General features: G+C 32.1%; 1 protein-coding gene across 5 annotated transcripts in view; it reads right to left on the bottom strand.

Annotated features, from left to right (window-relative positions):
* LOC134687313 (transient receptor potential cation channel subfamily M member 8-like) overlaps positions 1-17,942 on the bottom strand; it is an 87,695-nt gene that overhangs the window by 34,720 nt on the left and 35,033 nt on the right. For all 5 annotated transcript variants that reach the window (XM_063547497.1, XM_063547498.1, XM_063547500.1 and 2 more), the window contains 8 exons: positions 17,562-17,655; positions 14,750-14,847; positions 13,264-13,392; positions 11,883-12,026; positions 6,492-6,725; positions 3,528-3,702; positions 881-937; positions 544-582 (listed from right to left, as the gene is read on the bottom strand). In XM_063547497.1, the coding sequence (XP_063403567.1) occupies positions 544-582; positions 881-937; positions 3,528-3,702; positions 6,492-6,725; positions 11,883-12,026; positions 13,264-13,392; positions 14,750-14,847; positions 17,562-17,655 (970 nt within the window). The remainder of the gene's footprint in view (positions 1-543; positions 583-880; positions 938-3,527; positions 3,703-6,491; positions 6,726-11,882; positions 12,027-13,263; positions 13,393-14,749; positions 14,848-17,561; positions 17,656-17,942) is intronic.

Here is a 17,942-nt window from a genome sequence, read left to right as displayed (position 1 = left end):
GTCAAGTGAAAACTGTCTGACTAGCATGAGGACCTTGCAAGGTACGCACATACCAAATATAGTTATCCTATTATTTATAATAAGAGAGAATTCAATATTACAAAAAATCTGAACTTTTTTTTCAAGTGGTCACTGAACCATGAAAATGCGGTCAAGGACATTGGACATGTGACTGACAGAAACTTCGTAACATGAGGCATCTATATACAAAGTATGAAGCATCCAGGTCTTCCACCTTCTAAAATATAAAGCTTTTAAGAAGTTAGCTAACGCCGCCGCCGTCGTAGCCGCCGCCACCAGATCACTATCACTATGGCGAGCTTTCTGCAACAAAAGTTGCAGGCTCGACAAAAAATGGCAATGACCACAAAATTTACTATATCTTTTTGAGTACTCTGTGTGATGTTGATGTTTTACAATTCATATTTTATACTTACAAGTAAAATTTCAAATTGTAAGGGAAATACTCAAAAGCTAGCTTTTCAATAATTTAATTTACAATTTAAATTATCAATCACAACATATAAGAAACAGTTTGCTTACCAGGCTTGTACATGTGAGAACCTCTGAAGTGGAAGGCATCTGAAAAAGAAAGTTATACATAAGTTTATATTAATCCATTTTTTTTTGTATCAACATTATCATAATAATTTATTAAAAAAAATCATTTGAGGCATAACAAATATTGCATACAAACTTATTCAACTCTGACACACTGTAAAATTATCTTGGTAATAAATATCAAAACTCACTTATTTTTTATTTTTTTTTTATCTTATTCTGGTTTCAAACATGTCAAAAAAATTTGATTATGTAAATATATTTAGACATGAAATCCAATGAGTTCAATATAAGAATATATCATTAAAAGTTCTCTTACCAGTTGCACAGTAGCTAGTTGTCAAATTGGCATAATGTGGACTACAATCTGGATCTCCTGTAAATAAATATATGCCATTAAATATATGTACAAGGTTTCATAATAATAAAGAAAATAATCTTATAGACATCAAGTACCCCACACTCAAGTACAAAATAAATAAATTATATAAACTTATAAAAAGTTTACAAAACAACACCAATATAAAACAAGAGGCTCTCAAGAGCCTGAATCGCTCACCTTAATTTTTTTGGTTAAATCTCTCATCAATGATTATTTTGGCTTTTCAATTTATTTAAATGTTCTTTGAATCGTCCTATTTTCTTCAAAAGCAAAAAAAAAAATCATTTTCTCCTATGTTCTATTTTAGCCATAGGAGCTATGTTTCTTGACAAACAAGGAAATAAAATGTATACTAGATACTCTGAAACTCATTTAGCCTAAGTTTGGCTGAAATTGATACAGCAGTTTCAAAGGAGAAGCTTTTTTAAAGTAAGTCAACATGATGAACAAATTGTGAAAAAAGTCTTTAAAGGGCAATAACTCCTTAAGGGGTCAATTGACAATTTTGGTCAAATTGACTTATTTGTAGATCTTACTTTGCTTAAAATTTTTGCTATTAACAGTTTATCTGTATCTATAATAATATTCAAGATAATAACCAAAAACTGCAAAATTTCTTTAAAATCATCAATTTAGGGGCATCATACCTGAAAAACCAGTTACCCAATTCGGCTGAAAATTTCAGGACAGGTAGACCTTCACCTAATAAATACTTTAACTTCTTGTCTTATTTGCTCTAAATGCTGGAGTTTTTGAGATATAAGCCAAAAACTGCATTTTACCCTGTGTTCTATTTTTAGCCATGACAGCCATGTTTTTTGACGAAATAGAAACTAAAACACAAACTTTATTTTATACACCCTTCTGATCATTCAGTTGAAGTTTGGTTGAATTTGGTTGAGTAGTTTTAGAGGAGAAGATTTTTTTTAAAGTTAGCAAATATGATGAACAAATTGTGAAAAATTGTCATTAAAGGACAACAACCCCTTAAGGGGTCAATTGACAATTTTTATCATATAAACTTAAATGTAGATCTTACTTTGCTGATCATTTTTGCTGTTTACAGTTTATCTTTATCTATAATAATATTCAAGATAATGACCAAAAACTGCAAAATTTCCTTAAAATTAACAATTAAGTGGCAGCAACCCAACAATGGGTTGTTTCATTCATCTGAAAATTTCAGGGCTGATAGATCTTGACCTAATAAACATTTTTACCCCATGTCAGATTTGCTCTAAATGCTTTCGTTTTTTGAGATATAAGCCAAAAACTGCATTTTAACCCCATGTTCTATTTTTAGCCATAGGCGGCCATGTTTTTTCACAAAATGGAAAATAAAACACATTCTTTATTCTAGATACCCTAAGGATCATTCAGCTAAAGTTTGGTTGTAATTGGTTCAGTAGTTTCAGAGGAGAAGATCTTTGAAATAGTTTACGACGACGACGACAGACGCCAAGTGATGGCAAAAGCTCACATTTCCTTTTAGGAAAAGTGAGCTAAAACTAGAGGCTCTAAAGAGCCTGTGTCGCTCACCTTGGTATATGTGAATTAAACAAAGGAAGCAGACAGTTCATGACAAAATTGTGTTTAGGTGATTGTGATGTGTTTGTACATCTTACTTTACTGAACATTCTTGCTGTTTACAATTATCTCTATCTATAATGAACTTGTCCGTGTAGTTTCAGTGGAAAATGTTAGTAAAAATTTACAAATTTTATGAAAATTGTTAAAAATTGATTATAAAGGACAATAACTTCTGAGGGGGTCAATTGACCATTTTGGTCATTTTGACTTATTTTTGAGTCTTAAATTGCTGTACATCATTGCTGTTTACAGTTTATCTCTATCTATAATAATATTCAAGATAATAACCAAAAACAGTAAAATTTCCTTAAAATTACCAATTTAGGGGCAGCAACCCAACAATGGGTTGTCTGATTCATCTAAAAATTTTAAGGCAGATAGATCTTGACCAGATAAACAATTTAACCCCATGTCAGATTTGCTCTAAATGCTTTGGTTTTTGAGTTATAAGCCAAAAACTGCATTTTACCCCTATGTTCTATTTTTAGCCATGGCGGCCATCTTGGTTGGTTGGCTGGGTAACCAAAAACAAATTTTAAACTAGATACATCAATGATGATTGTGGCCAAGTTTGGTTTAATTTGGCCCAGTAGTTTCAGAGGAAAAGATTTTTGTAAAAATTAACGACGACGGACTACGACTACGACGACGACGGACGACGGATGCCGGACGCCAAGTGATGAGAAAAGCTCACTTGGCCTTTTGGCCAGGTGAGCTAAAAAGGAAACATTAAATGTATCTATATATACATACTATTATAGAAGCTAATCTATATATATTATTTGGGCTCTGTTGGATATTAAATGTCTTATTGTCAATCATACCATATCTTTTTATTTTTATATCAATAAAAAAAAATAACAATATGTTGCTGTCACTGCTGATTCCTTCATTATATAATAAACAGCAGGACAAAGCCTTATTTCCACAATTTTGTGTTGAGGCAAGACAAAACAAGGCAATAAATCCAGATATTATTTTCAATTTATATTACCATCCAAGTCATGAATCTGTGTAAGGAACATAGCAAACAGAGGCCTGGTCAGAACCCTCTTCATCAATTCAACTCCTAGTGGGAAGTTTGGATACAGAATTGCCTGTATGGTTACACCACCTGATATCATGAAAATCAGGAACATTCTTACGAAAGACACAAAGTCAACTCTTATCTGAAAATAAAAAGTGTAAAATAGTTTTAACACATTCACAAATAATGATAAATGAAAATGATTTTTATCCCATCAACTTCAACATATAACAATGCTTCCTACAATCACTGAAGTCTTTTTTTTTTGTAAAACAAAATTTGAAGTAATTTTTTGTATTGTATTTATAAACCATTGAAGACAACACTGAACTTGTAAAAGGCACAAATGAATGTTGCTGGATTGGATATTGAAGGGGTCTTATACAAGGCTTCCAAAATTTCCTGACGACAGCCGGACATTTTACAAAGAAATATTTTTGACGGTCAATGATCAGCTAGATACTTAAATGTAACTGAGAGGATGCATAAGATATATGTGTCTAAGTAATTAGAAGTGTTATATGCAATAAAATTATTAAAACCTTTTTTGTTTTCTTCATTCTAAAAATACAAAAAATATTATCCTCGGTATCGTGTCATTTTTCTGTGTTTATCATAATACAGGAACAATAATTGCATCAATCAGCTTCACATGCTTCAGTACCTGACTTTTCTCATGTTTTTGTTTAAATATCTTCTCTCTGAGTACTTTACACGTTGTTAATTAAGGCCATCTTATTTGAAACTGTTGATGACAACTGGCTTTTATTGTAGTACAACTTGATACACCTGATACTTTTCTGTTTGTGTATTGATTACCTGACCACGTGACTTTTACAACTGATTTATAGATAACACTGAGGAGTCCCAATGAAGGATATTGTTTTAAACCATGTAAAATCTACTGAACAGAGGACAGAGATAGCACTTTTCTTTGTACACGTTTGCCCATGACGGTAGATTTACAAAGTTCAATTTCAGACAAATTCTTTATAAGATTTGGAGATTGTCATTATTGGATATTATTTTTTATGATTTCAATTGTAAAAACATTTTTTTAATATAAAAACAAGAATAGAGAACGCCCCTCTTATTCATAGGACATGTCAGCTTGGTATACCCAAGCGAAGCTATTCTTGGTGTTTTTAATATATATTTCAAATAATGTTCCCCTTTAGAGTACCCCAGTATTTAACACGATGTACAGTGTTAAATAAATAATACATATCTGATATCATACTTATTCATTTATAAATATACTTATTTGAAGAATAACTTTTAAATATCAGGAAACTTTGTTAAACATGTTAAACTGAATGCTCATTTAAAATAATATCTATAAAGCGTAATTAAATAGGATGTTGTTCCGTACACGCTTACATATTTGACCTCGTTACCTGATCACCTTTATGCACATTGTTATGCATCATTAGTTCTATTGATAAAGACAAGCTAAGAACACCTTATCAAAGGTAACAAACCTGTAATCAGTGAATGATTTATGGCTTCAATATAACTTATTGAGGGATAATTGTTTGACAGCTTGTTGTTATTTAAATAAAAGAAAACATGTTTTTTCTACTTTTTATTGATGTACACAAGCTAAAGACCAAGCCGTACATTTGCGTACCCAGAGAATTAGACTAACTGAGACACTTTAAAGTATCTTAAATATGCTGCATCTGTTGTAAAAAACCCAATTATGACCGAAATATCTTTGTGAAATAGAATGCCCAAGCGGACATGTCCAAAACCCAAACGGACATTTTTAATGATCGATAGTTGCTCAAATTTGAAATGATCGTTTTATAAAAAATGCCTTGAATAAAAAAAAGTGGCAAACCAATTCTATTTGACCGTTTGAGGCTGAGAGCACCCCGACTTTTTATGAAAGTTTCGGTCATGTCCGGAATATATGACCGTTTTGGAAGCCTTGGTCTTATATATGAACAAGAATGTGTCCCCAGAACACAGATGCCCCATCCGCACTATAATTTTCTATGTTCAGTGGACCGTGAAAATGGAGGGAAATCTCTAATTTGGCATTAAAATTAGAAAGATCATATCATAGGGAACATGTGTATTATGTTTCAAGTTGATTGGACTTCAACTTCATCAAAAACTACCTCGACCAAAAAATTGAACCTGAAGCGGGACGAACAGACACACAGACTATAAAACATAATGCCCATAAATGGGGCATAAAAAGAATTATGAAGGACTAACGATGAGAAATGTAAATCACTTGATATTAATTCGTCTAACCTAATTTCAATGAAATTATAACAGAGCTTAAATGGTAAATTAATTTTTACCATTGAAATTAAAAATCTATAAACAGGAGAAAGAAAATAACAAAAATACCAAACTCCAAGGAAAATTCAAAACAAAAAGTCTGTATTCAAATTTCCAAAATCTAAAGCTCAAACACATCAACGAATGAATTTTATTTGACAACTGTCATATTTCTGACTTGGTACAGGCATTTTCTGTAGTAGAAAATGGTAGATTGAACCTCATTTTACAGCTGGCTAAACCTCTCACTTGTATGACAGTTACATAAAATGGAGCTGATAACAAGTGATATCCAATTTTCACGAGAATGTAAAACATGTCTCTCTTATAGAAATTATTGTTTTCCTTACAAAACATTTTTGAAGTGATGGAAACCCAGACTACTCTTCAACACCAGAAATTTTCCAAGGTTTTTATAATATTCGCTTTTGTATGAAATCAAATTTGACAAAAAGAATATATTTCAGGTGAAACATGTGTTTTGAATATTATCATAGATTCACAAATCTCGGTTGTTAAGGGGGAAATGTGAACTTTGAAAGTCACCATTGACCTAATAAATAGCCAATCGAAATGTTGCTATTTCACAACTTATGGCTTTAATTGGGTAGTATATGTATCAAAAGATATTCTTACCATTCTGTTCATCCTAACAAGCATAGGTCCAAGAGTTGGACTCATAGGCAAATATACATGTGGTAATCGATAGAAAAAGAAGATCAAGCCCGTGCTAAGTACAGCCTTGGAAACGTAGATATCGGAATAATTGATCCACTGTGGCATAATCCTCAGAAACAGGTAGAACACGATAAAAATAAACATAAGTAATATTTCTATACAGCTCCACATTGATAACGTGCTTTTATGTCTCTGAAAAGAAAAGAAAAAATCCAATTGAAGATGTGCTGACTACTTTGTGTTTTAGAGGTTAATAATACATAAGGCCAAAAAAAAATATACGTCTGTTTTCTGTTCCCGACCGACCCTGAATTTTTTCTTTAAATTCCAGAAATAATCGTTTCCAGTCCGGTAAAAGTCCTTCCGGTCTGATCCAGATCCATATCTTACTATGCCCAAACAATAAAAATGGCTGCTCCCAGCACAAATGTGCTACAATTAAGGTTTAAAAAATGTCGGCACTTGGAGGAGAAGTCAATTATAGCTTTTTTAAAGAGATTAACTCATTTTGGGGTACAGGACCCTAACCAAACATGACGTGTCAGACCACCAATTACTCCCTCCAATTTAGAACGTATGTGAAAGTAGGCATACTCGGACAAAAATAGTGCATTTGATGTCATTGTTTACTTAAACTAACCAACAAATTTGCAGAAATGAAACTTTTGGTGAAAGGGAGATATATTTAGACCATTTTGAGCCAAAATTTACTTGTCTATGACTTTGCATTAACAATTCAAGATTAATGCGCTACATAGTACACTAATTTAAGATTTCCAGAAAACCGGGAGTTATTTTGGTAGTACCTGTGTTTTCAAGATCAGAAATTTCTAATAAGACTTTAAACATTGGTTGAAAATTGGCATGTAGAAAGGTGATACATGTACAATTCAGGATATACCTGGTTTCCTTGAAGTTAAACTTATGGTAAAATATTTAGAAAGCTGTGAAAATTGCAAAATTTGGTTGAACAGATAGGGATTTTAATTGGTGGTCTGACACCTTCAGGTGAAATGCGGTGAAACCCCAAATTCAGAAAGCAATTGATTTTTATGTCTTAACTGATCATATGAAATGATAATAGTCACATTTCAATCTTTTTTGGGGCAAAAAGTCACATATTGCAAATTTAGAGCCTGAAACCTGAATTTGTGCTATTTTTAGCTTTTCCACCCTGACAATATGCTTTCATGTAAAAAAAAATGTCCTAAATTGTTATAAATGCACAGTAAGTTGTTTCTGTGGTGTTAAACATTAAAACATAGTTTTTTTAATACCAAAACAAGTTGTTGTCATCAAGAATTAATGAAATTATTTGATTTTTATCCCTTATATCATTGCGTCATACCATGTATTTGGCAGATAACATAGCCTGATGTAAACATTGCATAAACTCACAAAAATCCTATTATTATCTCAAATGAAAGTTTTATACTTTAAATTGTATCAACTGATAGTAAATAATCAAAGAGCTGAATAGCTCTGAGGGGTAAGACGGCCCTTGTTTCTATTTAATTATTTTTTTGGCAAGGGGGGGGGGGGGGGGGGGGTTATCTTTTGATAGTCTTCAAATAAAGAATGAAAAAGAGAACAGCTAGAACCTGTAGAAAGGTTGGCAATATTGAAATCAATTATTGTTTATGTAATTTCATTTCCTTAGTTTAGGATTCAATTTGGACCAATGGAAGAGATCTGCATCTTCTAAATCTACACATTTGATTAAAGTTGATAGTTAATTATCTAAAATTTAACTGAATTCTGTCATTTCACAGCAACTACAATATTTTTTGAAATCTTGATTGTGTACCACTGAACTGCAGGCTAGGGCCATTTTCCATTTTTTGTGGCAGTACTCTTGGATTTTAAAGTTTTTTCTCAAGAAAGTGTGGACTGAAAAATCTATTCAGTTTTGAAATTTCCATTGATAAGTTCCCAGTTACAACTCTCATAACAGGGAAAACGGTACTAATAAAAAAAAATATGATTGTTGTAAACTGTGTGAAGCTTGTTTCCAAATCCTAAATTTAAAATATTTGTAAATTTTATGAATAAATAGGCTTAAACTACAAAATGCAACATTTTTAAAATATTTTTTTTACCATTACAATGATTATGTTGGTACACAAAAATTTAGTTTTAATGGAAGACTACTAATCCAATGAAATGTCACATTTTAAGTGTTTAAATACATTAACTTTTATTTTAGTGGATAATTACTCGTCAATTGAGGTGCTCCTGGATTTGAGGAAGATTCTCAAAACAGAATTTTGACAGAAAAAATTAATAAAATCGTTTCTCTCCCCTGTCTCATGTAACACCACAATGTTACTTTGAAAGTTGTTGACCTACAAATTAAAGTATTGCATGTTGATGTTTGAATCATCTACAGCAAACATTATTATGTTTAGATTTAACAAATTCCAATTTGTAATTAGTGCACGATCTCTGAGAATGATTTAAATAACCAGTGAAGGATATCCTTGCTTCTGCCTAGTGTGGCATTCCAAGAATGACGTCACTATAAATACGGATGCCCCACTCGCACTATCATTTTGCATGTTCAGTGGACCGTGAAAATGGGTAAAAAATATAATTAGGCATTAAAATTAGAAAGATCATATCATAGGGAACATGTGTACTAAGTTTCAAGTTGATTGGACTTCAGCTTCATCAAAAACTACCTTGACCAAAAACTTTAACCTGAAACTCGCACTTTCATTTTCTATGTTCAGTGGACCGTGAAATTGGGATCAAAAGTTTAATTTGGTTTTAAAATTAGAAAGATCATATCATAAGGAACATGTGTACTAAGTTTTAAGTTGATTAGACTTCAGTTCATCAAAAACTACCTTGACCAAAAACTTTAACCTGAAGCGGGACAGACGGACGAACGAAACGGACGGACCGACGAACGAACGGACGAACCCACAGACCAGAAAACATAATGCCCCTCTACTATCATAGGTGGGGCATAAAAAATCAACAAAACTGATCTTGATATTGAAAGTTTATGTTTCTGTAGTCCAAAATGAATTTTTCAAGAATTTTCTATCAAAGTCATACATTACAGTCAGTTTAAATTGAGCTGTGAAATTTGTAATATAAGTCACATTATGCTCAGATAGGGTGTTTTTAACTACAAATTAACTAAGGATTAAGAATAAAGCAAAACAAAGATTTCTGAGCAATTTTTTGGCTCTTTAGGTGTCAGACCACCAATTACTCCCTCCAATTTAGAACGTATGTGAAAGAAGGCCTACTCGGACAATAAACAGCTGCGCCATGAGCGCATGAAAAGCCCGACGTCTTGTGTGGAAGTTTTATGCAATAATCATAAATAGTTTCTGAGGAAGTTTTAAGCAATAACCATTTATTGTTTTTGAGACACGGCGGGACATGTGAAACCCCCCCACCCTGTTTTTTTTTACAAATATCACTAAAATAAAATTTTGAATCAAACCAAAAAGTATACAGATCTTTAAATTAGTATAACAAAGAAGTGTGTACAGTTTCAAGCAATAATCATAAATTGTTTTTGAGATACGGCGCGACATGTAAAAAAAACAACCTCCCCTTTTTAACAAAATACTCAATAACTCAACAATAAAATTTTGAGTCATCACCAAAAAGTATACAGATCTTAAGATTAATATAACAAGGAAGTGTGTAAAGTTTTAAGCAATCATCATAAATCGTTTTTGAGATACGGCACGACATGTAAAAAAAACCTCCCCCTTTTTTACAAAATACTCAATAACTCAAAAATGAAATTTTGCATCATCACCAAAAAGTATACAGATATAAAGATTAATATAACAAAGAAGTGTGTAAAGTTTTAAGCAGAAATCATAAATAGTTTTTGAGATATGGCGCGACATGTAAAAAAAACCTCCCCCTTTTTTACAAAATACTCAAAAACTCAAAAATGAAATTTTGAATCATCACCAAAAAGTATACAGATATTAAGATTAATATAACTAAGAAGTGTGTTAAGTTTTAAGCAATAATCAAGAAATGTTTTTGAGATACGGTGCGACATGTGAAAAAAAACACACCCCTGTTTTAGTTACAAAGTGCCGTAACTCAAAAAGTTTAAATCTTATTTTCACCAAAAAGTATACCGATCATTTGACCATCATAAGAAACAACTCTATTAAGTTTCATGAAATTTGGATAAGTCGTTCTCAAGTTACGGTGCGACATGTTTACGCCGGACAGACAGACAGACGGACGGACACCGGACATTTGTATACCATAATGTGTCCCGTCAAAATTTTGACGGGCGTATAAAAAATCGTGCATTTGATGTCATTGTTTACCTAAACTAACCAACAAATTTGCAGAAATGAAACTTTTGGTGAAAGGGAGATATATTTAGACCATTTTGAGCCAAAATTTACTTTTCTATGACTTTGCATTAACAATTCAGGATTAATGTGCTACATAGTACACTAATTTAAGATTTCCAGAAAACCGGGAGTTATTTTGGTAGTACCTGTGTTTTCAAGATCAGAAATTTCTAATAAGACTTTAAACATTGGTTGAAAATTGGCATGTAGAAAGGTGATACATGTACAATTCAGGATATACCTGGATTCCTTGAAGTTAAACTTAAGGTAAAATATTTAGAAAGGTGTGAAAATTGCAAAATTTGGTTGACCAGATTGGGATTTTTAATTGGTGGTCTGACACCTGAACTGACTGCAAATCTGACAGGGAGTGCAAAAAAAAAAAAAAACTCAAATTGTTGGTGTGCTGACTACTTTCAGTTTCAAAGGTTGATGCCTTAGGAAAAGTTTTCAAACATATTGCAATCTTTCAGAAAAGTGTTAAAAGATGACATAAAAATTGTCAAAAATCTTTTCCATTTTCTTAAAGACTATGAATACATTTTTCATTCTTACTATATCTAAAAAGAAATAATTTTTAATACATAATATTGAATATACATTGCTCTTGATACTGTTTCACAAAGTAATTGTAAAACTTTTAATTAAGTATAGTATTGTGTACATCTTAAAGTAAACAATTCTACAAATCAAATTATTCTGTAAAGTACAGAGATTTGTATCCCATCGGTCAAAAACTCAACTAAGTACTCATATGTGCAACCTTTAGAAAGACATGTTTATAGTTTCTATACTCAACAAAATCATTGGAAAAAAAGGTAATTTCCCCCCCCCCCTCCCTTAAATTGAACCAGAAGTAAGCTTCAGCCTTCATTTTACTTCTTTTAGATGCTCTTACTTGACCAAGTACAAGAATGTGGTACAAGAGTAGGTAACCTTTTGAAAATTTATATTCTTAGGAGTCAATAGTGGGTAATATGAAAAATAGCCTATTCATTACCTGATGCTTGACATATGTATGTCTTATTAATTCTGTAAGCATAATAAGAGTCCAGACCCACACAACCGTATCTAGATAAAGATTTCCACAGGTTGGCCACAGTACTGCTAGGCTGAATATACCCAAATATATGAAATAAAACATCTGAAAATAAAAAAAGACTTCAGATGTTACATTGTTTTAATGATTAAAATGTTATTCATCAAACGTTGGCATGGTTTATTGTTTTTTAGCCATTGTTTTGAAAGATTATATTTCAAAAATGATAGTTTTTTTTGTAATATAAAAGTGCGTTTTTCATTGAAAATATAAATACCATGGTAACTTTGATGATTAAACCTTTATTGTGGATTTATTGTTTTTCCTTGGATAACAAATTTTGGTAGATTGCGTAGGTACAGGTGGACCACGATTTTTAAATGTTGAAAGATATACAAATTGTCCATATGCTTGTATGCAGACTTTACAGATGGAACTTTTTAACAACCTTGACTGGCTATACAGCCCTTGCACAGTCGGAAGAATTTAGCAAAACCATGATGTTAAATATCCACAAAAGTGTAAGTTTTGAAATTGGAACCCACGAAAATAATAAAATCAACAGTAACTTATTCACTAAACTCCACTAGATTCATGTTTTACCTTACTTTTTGAAAACCCTCTTTTGGTTTCTTATAGCTTCTTGTTTCATCTCATCTGGGTGGTTTTTTTTTTATCTTAGACCTCAAACCTATTTAGTTTAACACTTTTAAAACTGCTATTTCTCGTCAGATGTCAATTTGTCTTCATTTCATATAAGCCTCAGTGGCCAGTATAAAACAAGAATAAATGGTATAATTGCTGATGAGACAAATAACAACCAGTGAGTATTTGGGATTTCAAAATATTCAAGTGGCTTAAGCAGTGGACTTATCTGAACTAATCCTTTTGATCTTTCTAGCATTTTTCAAGTTCTATGACTAAACCATTTAAAAGAATGTGTCCATAGTACATTGATGCCCAACTTGCACTATCATTTTCTATGTTCAGTGGACTGTGAAATTGGGGTCTAAAATCTAATTTGGCATTAAAATAAGAAAGATCATAGCATAGGGAACATGTGTACTAATTTTCAAGTTGATTAGACTTCAACTTCATCAAAAATTACATTGACTAAAAACTTTAACCTGAAGTAGGAAAACAGACAGATGGACAAACAGACCAAAAACATAATGCCTCTAGGTGGGACATACAAATGTTTTTCAAAATGATATTTTTGTCTGGGGAATGGAATTTATTAATTATAAAATTTTATTTTTTGTACAACATCCTATGTAGTTTAAACACATTTTGAAAGTCTTAAATGTTTGTTAAATACATAATTTTTTCTACTGTAACTAACCTGTGTTATCCAAAATTTGGTAATAGGTGCAGTCCATAATAAATTCATTTGTTTCCATACTGGCAATTTTCTGTGCCTCTTTGCTTTTAAAGCACCACTAATTTTGTGCTTCAATGACTTTCGTTTCATCTGCAAATATGTAGTCAATGTACAAATAATCATCTTATTTTTAGAACTGATAGATATAATACATTAATAGTATTTAGTCTTCATAAAATAAGGATAGGACTGTTCCAATAATTGCTGTAAAAACCTTTCCTCCCGAATAACGAATGGACAAACAAACGGAAGAATGAACGGACAGACGCACAGACCAGAAAACATAATGACATACAATTTTTAAGAATACAGAATAACAGAATAAGTTAACCACATGCCCCCCCCCCCCAAAAAAAAAAATCAACAAAAAACAATAAACAGCTGCGCCATGAGCGCATGATACGCCCGTCGTCTTGTGTGAAAGTTTAATGCAATGATCATAAATAATTTCTGAGAAAGTTTTAAGCAATAACCATTTATTGTTTTTGAAATACGGAGGGACATATGAACCCCCCCCCCCCCCCCCCCCCTCTTTTTTTTCAAAAAAACTAAATATCACTAAAATAAAATTTTGAATCAAAACCAAAAAGTATACAGATCTTAAGATTAATGTAACAAAGAAGTGTGTAAAGTTTTAAGCAATAATCATAAATAGATTTTGAGATACGGTGTGACATGTAAAAATACCCTCCCTCTTTTTTACAAAATACTTAATAACTGAAAAATGAAATTTTAAATCATCACCAAAAAGTATACAGATCTTTAGATTAATATAACAAAGAAGTGTGTAAAGTTTTAAGCAATAATCATAAATAGTTTTTGAGAAACGGTGCGACATGTAAAAATACCCTCCCTCTTTTTTACAAAATACTAAATAACTGAAAAATGAAATTTTAAATCATCACCAAAAAGTATACAGATCTTAAGATTAATATAACAAAGAAGTGTGTAAAGTTTTAAGCAATAATCATAAATCGTTTTTGAGATACGGCGCGACATGTAAAGTAAAAAAACCCTCCCCCTTTTTTACAAAATACTCAATAACTCAAAAATGAAATTTTGAATCATCACCAAAAAGTATACAGATCTTAAAATTTATATAACTAAGAAGTGTTTAAAGTTTTAAGCAATAATCAAAAATAGTTTTTGATATACAGTGCGACATGTTTTAGTTACAAAGTGCCCTAACTCAAAAAGTTTTAATCTTATTTTCAACAAAAAGTATACAGATCATTTGACCATCATAAGAAACAACTATAATAAGTTTCATGAAATTTGGATAAGTCGTTCTCAAGTTACGGCGCGACATGTTTATGCCGGACAGACAGACAGACGGACACCGGACATTTGTATAACATAATATGACCGTCAAAATTTTGACGGGCGTATAAAATAAAACAGTGAAGTCCCCATTGTGTTTTAATATGATTCAAAAATGGTCACTTACACCATTTAATTCTTTCACCAGTCCTGATCTAGTAAATGGTAAAATTGGATCTTCATCAGATGACGAGCTTGACATATCATCTTCTACCAGGAACAAATCTTCAAAAGAAACACAAATGTTGCTCTTAAGATGGTACATAACACAACAGGGAAGTAAGTAACACTGTGTCAATAATGGCCCTAAAAATTTGTTGTAATTTGTTCATTAAACGTAGCAAAAAAGTGTGGAAAACTGATTATTTGCATGAATTTTCTTAATCTGAGTACAGTTACTCTGCAAAAAAAAGGCATCCTATAGGATGCATTAACTAGAGGCTCTAAAGAGCCTGTGTCGCTCACCTTGGTCTATGTTCATATTAAACAAAGGACACAAATGGATTCATGACAAAATTTTGTATTTTGGTGATGGTGATGTGTTTGAAGTTCTTACTTTACTGAACGATTTTGCTTCTTACAATTATATCTATAATGAACTTTGCCCATTAGTAACAGAGAACTATATTTGGTAAAAATTTACATAAATTTACCAAATTAATGAAAATTGTTAAAAATTGACTATAAAGGGCAATAACTCCTTAAGGGGTCAATTGACCATTTAGGTCATGTTGACTTATTTGTAGATCTTACTTTGCTGAACATTATTGCTGTTTACAGTTTATCGCTATCTATAATAGTATTCAAGATAACCAAAAACAGCAAAATTTCTTTAAAAATTACCAATTGGAGGGCAGCAACCCAACAACCAGTTGTCCAATTCATCTGAAAAAGGACAGATAGATATTGACTTGATTAACAATTTAACTTCTTGTCAGATTTGCTCTAAATGCTTTGGTTTCATAGTTATAAACCCAAAACTGCATTTTCCCCCTATGTTCTATTTTTAGCCGTGGCGGCCATCTTGGTTGAATGGCCAGGTCATCGGACACATTTTTCAACCTAGATACCCCAAAGATGATTGTGGCCTAGTAGTTTCAGTGGAGATTTTTGTAAAAGATTACTTAGATTTACGAAAAATGGTTAAAAATTGACTATAAAGGGCAATAACTCCTAAAGGGGTCAACTGACATTTCGGTCATGTTGATTTATTTGTAAATCTAACTTTGCTGAACATTATTGATGTTTACAGTTAATCTCTATCTATAATAATATTCAAGATAATAACCAAAAACAGCAAAATTTCCTCAAAATTACCAATTCAGGGGCAGCAACCCAACAACCTATTGACCGATTCATCTGAAAATTTCAGGGCAGATAGATCTTGACCTGATAAACATTTTTATCCCATGTCAGATTTCCTCAAAATGCTTTGGTTTTTGAGTTATAAGCCAAAAACTGCATTTTACCCCTATGTTCTATTTTTAGCCGTGGCGGCCATAGATACCCCAAAGATGATTGTGGCCAAGTTTGGATTAACTTGGCCCAGTAGTTTCAGAGAAGAAGATTTTTGTAAAAGATTACTTTAATTTACGAAAAATGGTTAAAAATTGACTATAAAGGGTAATAACTCCTAAACGGGTCAACTGACCATTTTGGTCATGTTGAATTATTTGTAGATCTTACTTTGCTGAACATTATTGGTGTTTACAGTTTATCTCTATCTATAATAATATTCAAGATAATAACCAAAAACAGCAAAATTTCCTCAAAATTACCAATTCAGGGGCAGCAACCCAACAACCTATTGACCGATTCATCTGAAAATTTCAGGGCAGATAGATCTTGACCTGATAAACATTTTTATTCCGTCAGATTTCCTCAAAATGCTTTGGTTTTTGAGTAATAAGCCAAAAACTGAATTTTACCCCTATGTTCTATTTTTAGCCGTGGCGGCCATCTTGTTTGGTTGACCAAGTCACGCCACACATTTTTTAAACTAGATACCCCAAAGATGATTGTGGCCAAGTTTGGATTAATTTGGCCCAGTAGTTTCAGAGAAGAAGATTTTTGTAAAAGATTACTTTAATTTACGAAAAATGGTTAAAAATTGACTATAAAGGGCAATAACTCCTAAACTGGTCAACTGACCATTTTGGTCATGTTGACTTATTTGTAGATCTTACTTTGCTGAACATTATTGCTGTGTACAGTTTATCTTTATCTATAATAATATTCAAGATAATAACCAAAAACAGCAAAATTTCCTCAAAATTACCAATTCAGGGGCAGCAACCCAACAACCGATTGACCGATTCATCTGAAAATTTCAGGGCAGATAGATCTTGACCTGATAAACATTTTAACCCCATGTCAGATTTGCTCTAAATGCTTTGGTTTTTGAGTTATAAGCCAAAAACTGCATTTTACCCCTATGTTCTATTTTTAGCCGTGGCGGCCATCTTGGTTGGTTGACCGGGTCAAGCCACACATTTTTTAAACTAGATACCCCACTGATGATTGTGGCCAAGTTTGGTTTGATTTGGCCCAGTAGTTTCAGAGGAGAAGATTTTTGTAAAAGCTAACGCCGGACGACGGACGACGGACGCCGGACGCAAAGTGATGAGAAAAGCTCACTTGGCCCTTTGGGCCAGGTGAGCTAATAAAAACAGTGCAATAATTTGTGAATTCATATTATTTTACTTACTTATTTTCTTAGATATTTTTTTTGCAATTAGCCCTTTCTAGCCAACTTTGCGCTGATATATTTTCAGGATTTTTTTATTTTGTAGATGTATTTACAAATTGAAAGATAAAAGTTTTATATATACACATGAAGATATATATTCACGTTATTTTTCTACTCATAAGTCACAAAAATATGTTAGTTTACTGTAAAAGTTTTTAGCATTTCCTGATTCTACTTCTTAAAATTTTACCGTTCATTGTAAGTCCTTTGTTCTTATAACCAGCAGATCTTCCAAACACAATCCAAAAGAACATTGGGAAGAAGAAAAAAACACTCGACAAAATCTGAAAAATAAAATATCCTTAGAGCTGTTCCAGAATAAATGTATAGAGGAGGGGAATCAGAAGGCACTTTTTATTTGACCCCACCATGTATAATTATTTAATCGATATTTCCTTTATATGTTCATGCAAGCTTTTTTAAATAACCACCACCCATCAAATTTTAACAAGAGGCTGTCACAACGACAGCAAACCGGATTTATTAACATTTATTTGTGTCCTGGCAATATCACAAGAACCATTACTGATGATTGGTGAAAGTGAAAATTGTCAATATCAAATTTGACCTC

The sequence above is a fragment of the Mytilus trossulus genome, chromosome 10 (genome assembly GCF_036588685.1).
Source record: "Mytilus trossulus isolate FHL-02 chromosome 10, PNRI_Mtr1.1.1.hap1, whole genome shotgun sequence".
NCBI classification, from domain to species: domain Eukaryota; kingdom Metazoa; phylum Mollusca; class Bivalvia; order Mytilida; family Mytilidae; genus Mytilus; species Mytilus trossulus.
Note: the sequence above shows the minus strand (reverse complement) of the source record. Positions and strands in the feature narration are given on the sequence as shown.